Source organism: Carassius auratus, chromosome 46, assembly GCF_003368295.1.
Source record: "Carassius auratus strain Wakin chromosome 46, ASM336829v1, whole genome shotgun sequence".
Lineage (NCBI taxonomy): Eukaryota > Metazoa > Chordata > Actinopteri > Cypriniformes > Cyprinidae > Carassius > Carassius auratus.
The window spans coordinates 11,183,126-11,194,539 of record NC_039288.1 but is presented as its reverse complement, the minus strand read 5'-3'; the positions used below and the strand labels follow the sequence as shown (position 1 = coordinate 11,194,539).

Genomic DNA, 11,414 nt, shown 5'->3' with positions numbered 1-11,414 from the left:
TGCTGAGTCTTGAGAACATCTGTTCCTCACGCTCTTTGTTCTCTCTAAGAGAGGCTGTCCTCTCCTCTCTGCTCCTCTCCCATTCTGCACAGCATTGATGTGATGCACAGAGAGCCACACAATGGTCCCACCAGTAGAGACGTAATTAATAGCACTCCTCACTGTGGTTAAAAACTAGAAGTTTAGACTCGTTAGGTTTGTGTTGGCTGACAGCTCCGATGCGAAAACAGGCACATACGTGACCAAGTGTGTATGTTTGTCTGAGGAGAATGCTGAAACTTGCTGTGAAGTCTCCCAGGGACCCAGGGGTGCAATTATCCTGTGCCATAGATAGGCTCGTGGAGGAGGATGCGATGGACAAGCACTGCGCACCTTTAAAGTCTCCCAAAAATGTAAGAAAAGGCAAGTCTGAGAACACTGACTGAAGTACATGGGGAGAATATTTCCATCTACTGATGGTTTCAGACTCCTTAAGCACTTACTCGAGGGGTTGCTGGCTACCACAAAATCTTTTAAACATTAGATTATTTTTGGTCAAATAAATATCTTATGTAGATATAATTGAGATAGAAATTATATTAAAAAAAACATTAAATATGTCAGGATTAAAGGTACCTGTTTTAACATAACTTTAATAACACAAAATGTTTGAGATTTAATTGTGAGCCTGTTGTTTTATAGACATCTCAAAAAAAACTTTCAATCTTGTATCTTTCAATCTTAAGTCTTTTAATTATTGTAGATAAACAAACACTCAATAAAATCACTTTTATTTCAAGACAGCATTCTAAACCATTTCTGAATTCTCAATTTAGCGGGATGGAAATTCAATTTAGAGTATGAGCACTGCATTTTTACGAGTCTTTTTCCTCTTTCTAGTAAGCTGGCTCGGTCCGTAGTCAAACAAAGAGCAATGATTAAAAAGCTCCATTACCCACCCTTATTTGAGCCTCATTTTATAATTAGAAAAAGACATCCAAGGCAATTATATAGATGAGTATGTGGATTTAATGCTAGTATATGGAATTGTTTTTAAAGCACCACCATGGCGATTCCACACAGAGGATGCAAAATTGTGCTTGCAAATCTGATTCCTCCCATAATACTCCCCATGCATTGAATTGAACGATCCTACACTTCAGTGCATGCAGCATATGTATATACTAGCAATAAAAATGGCCCCCAGCTCTGGGGAAGTTAGTGTTAGATTAAAACAGGTACCTTGTTATTCTGAATTAATCGACTGTTGTTCCCCTTGGTATTTCCCTTAGAGGTTTGAATTTTCTAAAATATTGATCACCCAAGAGAATGCACAGATTTACCTAGAATCTCAAACAAGAGCAGAAGACCCATATGGTTTTCTAATGGGTTTATAATGATACCTGCTTGATTTCCAAACAAAACTGTCTTGATGTCACACTCCTGGCTTGCTTTTTTAACTACTCTCCCTCCATTTTCACAGCAACGCTGGCGCGCTTCAAATGACTCTCATGAAGTGTTTTCCCAACCTATCAAGTGTGTGGACCACCAGCAGTCTCGCACTGTGATCTCCCATTGATCACAATTTGATGTAGGCCTACACTCTTATTAAAACTCTCTGCTGCAAGGCAATGGGGAGGATGGGGCGGTTTTCCTAGGGATGACTACCCTGGGAAATATTTCAGCAATACCATAAGCCCATTAGGGTGGTTTAAAACCATTAGTGCCCGCAGACTTTGTTTAGCGCGAATTGACTGTGGTCGTGAACAGGTTCACGCTGAGATGCTAATGCGGGCTTTTGATTTTGGCTCTGAGGGGAGGAAAAAAAAGCATCTTAATTTGAACAAATGGAGGGAATCGTGTCAAGTAGCAGCTGTTTGGGTTTGGCTGTGGAGTATGAATTGCGCCGGAAAAAAACAAGCTCAGTAGATCAAGCAACAGCCGGCCAAAATGAGCTGTGAGGCATCACTTTTTTTCCTGCGTGAGATCAGAGCAGAGCGCTCAGCATCCTCCTCACCACAAACATGAACATGTTCAGTCTGCCTCGGGTTCTCCCCATGGTTGGGCAGATGAAAGGCGGCTCTTCTTAACCTTATTAGTGACCCGGGCCTTCGATCAATCCCACTGAGCCGTAGGTGCCTGGAAGGCCCATTTCTCCCCTGTTGTGCTGAAATGAAGCCGATGCGGCCTGCTTGACAGGGTAATTAGTTTTAATGAAAAAATACAGCCATTTTGGACAGCAATTAAAACCTGCTTTCATTCCTCCCATTAGGGGAACTTAAGGTTTTGCTTTCATTCCACTGCATTCCGTAATGATCTCCAAAGCTGGCCACGTTAAATGGAACGCTTAAGCACTGTTAACCCTCCGGGGAGCTCGGGGCCAGTCGTCACTCCTCTCCAGCAACCAGCAAAGTGGAAGAGAGAAATGCAAACAGAACCTTTATCACATTTGTCACTTGCTCTAATTGCTGTCCTATGTGAACAGTCATGCTTACTGGCACATTTGTAGTGGTGCACCCTGGAGCCTCCTACTTCCATCTAACCAATTATTAAGGCCTGTTCCAAATTACTTCTTTAAGAAGCTGTCCTCTCCTTCGGCTAGAGTAGCGGTGACCTTGCGTTGGCATGCACTGGCATGTTTATGTATTTATTGAAATAAACCTGCTTGATTCAAGGTCTCGTTGTGGAGCTCCCTAACCAGCATCCTGATTAGCATAAGGCGAGGTTAACGTGTGTTTCGTGCAGCGAGAGTAGTGTTTATCACCTCTAATCAGGCCGCAGTTTCTTTAGGGTTCACCTATTGGCAACAGGTATGAGGGATATTCAGTCAAAGGCCAAGGAAGTTTAGGCTTCTTCCCTCGAAGGGCAGCCAGGCTGCAAATCCATATGCTTCTGAAAGAAGATTCTTGACAAAGCCGTATTTGGGAGGGAGTGGTCAATGCCTCATGGCTAATGCTGATTAGAGAATAAAAATGAGAGATTGGGCGTTTCAGAGGGCCGTGAGAATGACAATCAGATAAAACCACAGAAAAAAGCGCAAATAGCTGGAAAATAATAGCTGAAAGTGACAGGTAATTACGAGGATGGTATTCATCACTGAGATAATAAACAAATATATGGTTTATCATCTGTGATGACGGCTGCTCTATATCCAATTATCCTTTTTTTAATTGAGTTGGGCATTTGGTGTTAAGTCAAGCCAGAAATACCCTCTCTGGTGTCTTCGGCCAGCTTTTATCGGTCAAAAACACCAGAGAAAATAACAAGCCATATCGTGTCATTAAGAGCACTGGTGCGTACACAGCTGGGTGCTGCTGTGATCTTTGAAGTTTGCTCCCATCAGCAGTATGTCCTGCTCATTCCCGACCCAGCCGAGTGCTTCATGTACAGTAGAACAACTGGTTAGCCAACTACAAATAAAAATCCTCAATTCAATTTACATCATAGGATCTGAGTTACTTTTTGAAATATATAAAATGCATTTGTCGATTTTGTGTGTCATGAAAACTTAACATTTTCTGAATTAATCAGTCTTATTGACTGAATCAGCTGAGTGAATGATTAATGTTTTAAATGAATTAATGTTTTGAATCATGTTTCCTTCCTAAGTGAATCAGTGTTTTTGATCAGTTCAGCTGACTCGCATAAATAACATTAAAATCACATTAAATCATCATAATGACAGCCACTATTTTGTCAAATGAGTGAATTGAGTCAAAAAATGCTGATTTCAGAACAACACACTCATACTATTTTTTGTCATAGGAAGAAAAACAGAATGAAAAAAAGTTAATGATTCATGTACTCACTTTTAAAGACAGTGGTTGCATCTTAATATTCATATTTCTTTACTAATAACAGGCACATGTATTATGGCTGGATTACATTCATACTATAAAAAATATATAATTTTTTACAGTAGCAAAGTAGTTACATGTTCAAAAGTATATCTACTCAGAGAGTATGCAATTTCAGACACTTTCATTCCCAAATCAATCAGTGTTTTGAATAAATCTAATACAAGAGTGATTTATTGATACGCTCAAACAACAGTCACTTTGTTTTGCTCCTGAATAGATTAGTGTTTTGAATGACTATTAAATAATCTATCTTAATATATTACTGTAGAACTAAATCATAAAAATGTACAGTAGTATACTGTGCAGCGTTAAATGTTAAATTAGAATTCTCTCCCAAAAATAAGTTCATTTAGTTAACGGTGAGGAAACAGTAACAAAAGTAACTTAAAAGTAAATTTTTTCATAGTGGGGGACAAAACAAGTAGTTATGTTTTTTACTGAGTAATGTTTTAATGCATTACTTTTAAAGTAACCCATTATTGATGAGTTGTGATCATCAGTATTATTTCTGTCATGGCAAAGGAGATGTGTGAAGGTTTGTCTTGTGTGTTCATAGTCAAAGCGGTGGGTTTACTATTTTAGCTCCCTGTGCAATCAAGTGCCCAAGTTTCCTGACTAACTACAGAATAGATGAGTTCTAATTACTCCTTCTCTCTCCCTCTCTGTCTTTCTTTCTTTCCCCTGTCTCTCCTATTTTCTTTTTTTCCTACCCTTTTCTCTCCACAGCAATTTGGGAAAATTTTGGATGTGGAAATTATTTTTAACGAGCGGGGCTCTAAGGTAAGTCAGCTGGAAGAGCAGTTCTTTGTCACTTCATACTTCTTCCTCCCCACAGGTCTCCTCTTCCCTTCATGAGGCGAATAATTACAGCTCTTACACAGCAGCCGCAAAGTGACTCAAACGCCACACTCTCACACTCGCTCATACTGAGACAAGACACGTTTTGGAAAGGTAGCTACGCCAAGAGACAACTGAGTGGTTTCAGCTGAGAACCAGTTATATAATTCAGAGAAGTGAACGTCTGACCAACACGCAGTGATTATGCTTTTAGAGCTGTCCCACTGAAATAAGATTCAGCAGTGTAAGTCTCTAGCCTTGCGCTATAAAAAGGGTTATATATAGCCATACTTCCATACAGCGCTACTGGTCTCAAAGGACGGTGACATTTTGCTGAGGAGAACTTCTCTCACCTCCTCCTAGGTGATTCATAGGGTTAAATCTGCTGGAACAAACCGTCACAGAGTACTCAACCTAAGCAGCACACATTAGCCGATTGTTCACAAATAACCTGTTTCCTACTGGCCTTTTGAATTCCTAGGCAGTGGCTCTGTTTCAAAATCTAGTGAGCTGCCTACATAGGGAGGCTTGATTCACAATGGATTCCATAGATAACACTTTGATATGATAATATGCATAAAATCACATTGCACATTCAAATTGTTGGGGAATATAATTAACTGTTAAAACACTAAAGTACCTTTTACTGATTCCTTTCAGTATTGAATAACGTTTTAATTGATTACAATATATATACAATATATATATAATATTATTGTAAATATGAGTAGAAATATATTTATGTACAGTCTTGTTCAAAATAATAGCAGTACAATGTGACTAACCAGAATAATCAAGGTTTTTCGTATATTTTTTTATTGCTACGTGGCAAACAAGTTACCAGTAGGTTCAGTAGATTCTCAGAAAACAAATGAGACCCAGCATTCATGATATGCACGCTCTTAAGGCTGTGCAATTGGGCAATTAGTTGAATTAGTTGAAAGGGGTGTGTTCAAAAAAATAGCAGTGTGGCATTCAATCACTGAGGTCATCAATTTTGTGAAGAAACAGGTGTGAATCAGGTGGCCCCTATTTAAGGATGAAGCCAACACTTGTTGAACATGCATTTGAAAGCTGAGGAAAATGGGTCGTTCAAGACATTGTTCAGAAGAACAGCGTACTTTGATTAAAAAGTTGATTAGAGAGGGGAAAACCTATAAAGAGGTGCAAAAAATGATAGGCTGTTCAGCTAAAATGATCTCCAATGCCTTAAAATGGAGAGCAAAACCAGAGAGACGTGGAAGAAAACGGAAGACAACCATCAAAATGGATAGAAGAATAACCAGAATGGCAAAGGCTCAGCCAATGATCACCTCCAGGATGATCAAAGACAGTCTGGAGTTACCTGTAAGTACTGTGACAGTTAGAAGACGTCTGTGTGAAGCTAATCTATTTTCAAGAATCCCCCGCAAAGTCCCTCTGTTAAAAAAAAGGCATGTGCAGAAGAGGTTACAATTTGCCAAAGAACACATCAACTGGCCTAAAGAGAAATGGAGGAACATTTTGTGGACTGATGAGAGTAAAATTGTTCTTTTTGGGTCCAAGGGCCACAGGCAGTTTGTGAGACGACCCCCAAACTCTGAATTCAAGCCACAGTACACAGTGAAGACAGTGAAGCATGGAGGTGCAAGCATCATGATATGGGCATGTTTCTCCTACTATGGTGTTGGGCCTATTTATCACATACCAGGGATCATGGATCAGTTTGCATATGTTAAAATACTTGAAGAGGTCATGTTGCCCTATGCTGAAGAGGACATGCCCTTGAAATGGTTGTTTCAACAAGACAATGACCCAAAACACACTAGTAAACGGGCAAAGTCTTGGTTCCAAACCAACAAAATTAATGTTATGGAGTGGCCAGCCCAATCTCCAGACCTTAATCCAATTGAGAACTTGTGGGGTGATATCAAAAATGCTGTTTCTGAAGCAAAACCAAGAAATGTGAATGAATTGTGGAATGTTGTTAAAGAATCATGGAGTGGAATAACAGCTGAGAGGTGCCACAAGTTGGTTGACTCCATGCCACACAGATGTCAAGCAGTTTTAAAAAACTGTGGTAATACAACTAAATATTAGTTTAGTGATTCACAGGATTGCTAAATCCCAGAAAAAAAAATGTTTGTACAAAATAGTTTTGAGTTTGTACAGTCAAAGGTAGACACTGCTATTTTTTTGAACACACCCCTTTCAACTAATTCAACTAATTGCCCAATTGCACAGCCTTAAGAGCGTGCATATCATGAATGCTGGGTCTTGTTTGTTTTCTGACAATCTACTGAACCTACTGGTAACTTGTTTGCCACGTAGCAATAAAAAATATACTAAAAACCTTGATTATTCTGGTTAGTCACATTGTACTGCTATTATTTTGAACAAGACTGTATATATCATTTTAATATATAATATAAAGTTTTGCAAAATAGAATGCTAAAAAGTTTTCAAAATAATATAATATATTATATCTTTAAATTAATTATAATTGTAATATATATGTTTTAAGAACATGCTATAACTAATAATATATATTATATATAATATATTAAAATATTTTGAATAAACACTGCATTTATATAATTATACTGTACAGTATATAGACATGTGCAGGGGTTTTATACTTATTTATTAATGCATTTCATTATTTACACATATTTACATTTATATAAAATCTATTGATATGCTGACTTTGTCCAAAAACAAGGTATCTTAGCAAGCATCATAATTATGTTGCCTAACTTTAAGAACATCATCTACACCTATGATCCCTTACTATACTGTCTTTGCAGCTCACTTCAGGTATTAGAACAGAACAAGTACTGTATGTTTGTGTTATTTATAAGACAGTGGCTAACCATTCTAGCTGTGTAAGCTAATTAAATCTGTGATAAAAGGGAAAAACTACAAGCTCTATTTTGAACACGGCAGCGCAAAATGTCAAAAGGATTAATTTTGCTGCCCATTCCTTTTTTATTTTTCTGTTTGCTTGTGGACCATGGACTCATGGGCTGATCTTTATTCATGCCAGACACAAGGAATGGAGTGTCCATGTATGCATATCATACTGACACGCCGCCCAAAGCAATTACCAGGCCATACTTGCAAAGTGTATATGAACTAAAAGACCAAGGCTTGTTCTACGCTCTTGTTTGCTGTGCATACTTAATAGCTGTTCCGGATATGGCGTTTGGGTTGCAGTTGGTCATAACTCACAGCTGACAGCAGAGGTGGGGGTGCTGGGATAGAGCAGGCACTTCCAAGCTAGAGTGCAGGATTGTGTGCATTAAACCTCTAAGCTCCTATATGGCCTTGGAAACATTCCTTTCATTAGTTTATATCATTTAATGACAAGGACAATCTCTGTAATTTATAAAGAATGAGTTTTATGCTTACCGATGTTCTTGGCAAGACAGATGCAAGATGCACTAATGTACATATCCATGCATGCCAATGTTTCAATATTAAGATATGCAGAATTTGTCACTGCTGAATATAATCCTCGATTGCTGTGTCTCTGTGTTTCTTGTAGTTCTCACCCTAAAGTAGGGCTGCACGATAAATCGTATTTTAATCGGGATCGTGATTTCTGTTTATAAATGATTCGTTAACCATATTCATCTGGAATAATTGGCAGCCATTTTTTTTAAACCCTGAAAATGTTTCATGTTAATTTTGCACTTGCGGCATCTTGCTCTAAAAGCTTCAATGGTTGTGGTTGCCAGACTTCATGAGTTTAAATCCCTCAGTAAGATTTTTTTTTTTTTTTTCGCAAATCAATATATTTTCTGACCAGTGGTTTCAACCATGTGAGATTACTGAAAAAGCGCTAATAAGATGAAAACACAGGCAAAAAAAATTTTTATTTAGAGTTTGGTGATCTCTTTTGAGATATTCTGCTCAAATAAGTGTTTTTCATAAGAAGTTTTTCACACATATTTTTGCAAGCAAACCATGCGTGTTGATATTCTCTTGATTTGTGCTTTTGTGAAAGTGCATTAATTCTGATGAACTGTAAAAATAAAAAAATAATAATAATAGAATAAAACATTAAAAAAATGTGTTTAATAAACAACATTTTATTTTTGAGCAAATCAATTGTTACAATTGTCGTGTAGCCCTACCCTATATTCCTAATATCACCTCTTACTAATAGATAGAATACTAATAGAAGTTGCAACCCTGCTGACTGTGACCTCTTTCTCTTTCTTCCTCTTTCTTCTTTTCACACTCACTTTATTTGTCAACCATTCAAATATCTTCAACCCCCCCTTCATCCTTTATTGGGAATCCTCTATGTTCACATCATCTCAGGGTTTTGGTTTTGTAACTTTTGAAACAAGCGCAGACGCAGACCGTGCACGGGAGAAATTAAACGGTACAATCGTAGAGGGACGCAAAATTGAGGTGCTTTCCTGATCTAACTACCAATACCCCACCATCCCCATCTCATGAGAACATAAGCGCTGTCGGTTTGATGGAACGTGCTTGCACCTCATTTGTCTCATTTCACCGCGTTGCATCCCAAACGCTCACTTGCTGTGTGCATGCCGCATGTTTCATGTGTCTTTTTGGCTTTGTGGATAAAAAATGACTTCTGACGTACGTTATAATTATTGTGTGCATGTGTTTGATGTGCATGCCATCAGATTTATGCCTTTTTGCTTTGATGTGTATGTGCAACTGTAAGAAGCTTTTGAACTTTTTATCATCATTTACAGTGTGTTTTAAACGATGCTGTATCTCTAAAAATATACATTTTATTTTCATCTCAGGATATCAAAGGCCTGTCAACGTGACTTTAAATCCCACTTGTTTATCCCAAACAGTTTATTTCTTCTTTCACATGTCTTACTTGAGGACACAGTCTCTTTTTCTCTCTCTCTTTTTTCCCCCTCTTTCCACAAGGCTTTTAAGATTTTCTATAGGACAATTAAGATAATTCATGTAATGCACAAACAATACCTAAACCTATATATCAAGGGAGAGCCGAGGCCAGTTGTTTCCTCAAGTTAAATGACCTCCATGGGCCATGTGGAACGGAAAGCTATTAACGCTAATTAACATGAGGGTGAAATACTAACATGGCTTCTGTTGCCCGTGGCCATGTTGAAATTCCTTTGACGCCTCCCAACAAGCTGCTTGGTCTCGCTGTGTGTTACTAAAGTCCCTTTAAGGCAAGTTAGTTTTCTAGGCAGCCATCTTGGTAACATCCCCAAGCAGCTATTTCCTGTATAGGCAGCAGGAATCCAAGTGCAGCTTCTATTTACTTGGAAAAGGGGAAGGCCAAGTGCTCGGTGAAGATTATATGTTAATGATATAATAAAATCACCAATAAAAATATATCTATTTTTTCAGGCTGGTTCAGCTAACATGCATGTGCAAATAAGTGCAAATCAACCAGCCGCCATATTAAGCATTACAATTTCATTCTTTTTTTTTTTCCTTTTTTTTTTTTTTTTGGTGTTACATGTAACCAGAGGAGCTTGTACAGTGTTGCTCCTCCTTCCTGAGGTTAAATTTAGAGCTCATGAAGCCGCCACCTCAGGGTTGTATTGTCTGGGAATATGTAGAACTGTCTAGACAATGTGGCAGATTAAATTGCGGAGAAGGCCTCAAGGAAGTTCCCTCAGCTTGGCTAGTGGGGAATTCCAATATACTCTGGGTTTCATTAAAGCCCATTTCCAGAGTTGCTCTGTTTCATTGCATGTTGAACCAGATGTCATCATCAAGCTCCTCTACAAACAGCCTGGATTAGTCTACATCCAGCAAGAAAACAGAAGATCAGAGCTTGATGGATCACTTTCATTTTTAGCGTCTCATAATTTTTCAACTGATAATTAGAGCATGTGAATGTTGTTTTCTTTATACTTTATGGAGAAGCATGAACCAGCTTTATGTCACTTTCATGTCTGTGGCATATGTGCCTGTATTCTTTGTGTTTTGTTTCTCAAATCTACTTTTTCCTTCACAGGTAAATAATGCAACAGCACGAGTAATGACAAACAAAAAAGTGGCCAACCCATATACAAACGGTAAGAGCTTTTGTTTTTTATTGTAAAAACATTCAGTGGCACTAAATGTACCCAAATTTATACTTAAAATGTATGAATAAATTACATTAGATACATTAGAAACTATTAAATAATAATATTAATAATAATAATAAAAACTTAGTCCTAACCCTAACATTATTTCTAATATTTAAATAATTTAAAACCAATTTCTATATATTTTTATAAATAATTATATAAAATTATAATTATATATATTTTTTTCCTACTCCTATTTTAGTTTGTTAAATTATTTATTTGATTAATTTGGGCTCTTTTAAATTAATCCTGCTGGTTTCAGATTTATTATTCTATAGAATTAATTATAATTACTCATTTAAAACCAAATTATGTATTATTTTTATAAATAATTATATACAATTATTATTTGTATTGTTTTTTTTAAATAATAATACAAAAAAAACATCTGTGAAAAGTTTTAGTTCTTTAAAGGAAATCTCACTTGTTTTGATGTTTTATTATCTAATGCAGTTTAATTTTCCCAGATTCTTTTTAGGGCTGCTCTTTTAAGCTCTCATCAAGTATAATATGAATGACGTAATGTCAATTTTATTTCCCTCTAAAAAGCGGCTTAATGTAGAGAGTGATCTCTTACTTTACAGCCCTCTAATGCTTTTCAGTAGCTCCGGGGGGGAAGCTTAGCTGATAGGGATCAGGGTAGAGCGGTGGC

General features: G+C 37.3%; 1 protein-coding gene across 6 annotated transcripts in view; it reads left to right on the top strand.

Annotated features, from left to right (window-relative positions):
- LOC113064176 (RNA binding protein fox-1 homolog 3-like) overlaps window positions 1–11,414 on the top strand; it is a 293,847-nt gene that overhangs the window by 255,351 nt on the left and 27,082 nt on the right. For 4 of the 6 annotated variants that reach the window (XM_026234795.1, XM_026234796.1, XM_026234792.1 and 1 more), the window contains 3 exons: window positions 4,566–4,619; window positions 8,985–9,077; window positions 10,645–10,705. In XM_026234795.1, the coding sequence (XP_026090580.1) occupies window positions 4,566–4,619; window positions 8,985–9,077; window positions 10,645–10,705 (208 nt within the window). The remainder of the gene's footprint in view (window positions 1–4,565; window positions 4,620–8,984; window positions 9,078–10,644; window positions 10,706–11,414) is intronic. The other 2 variants (XM_026234798.1, XM_026234797.1) reach the window with 1 other exon arrangement.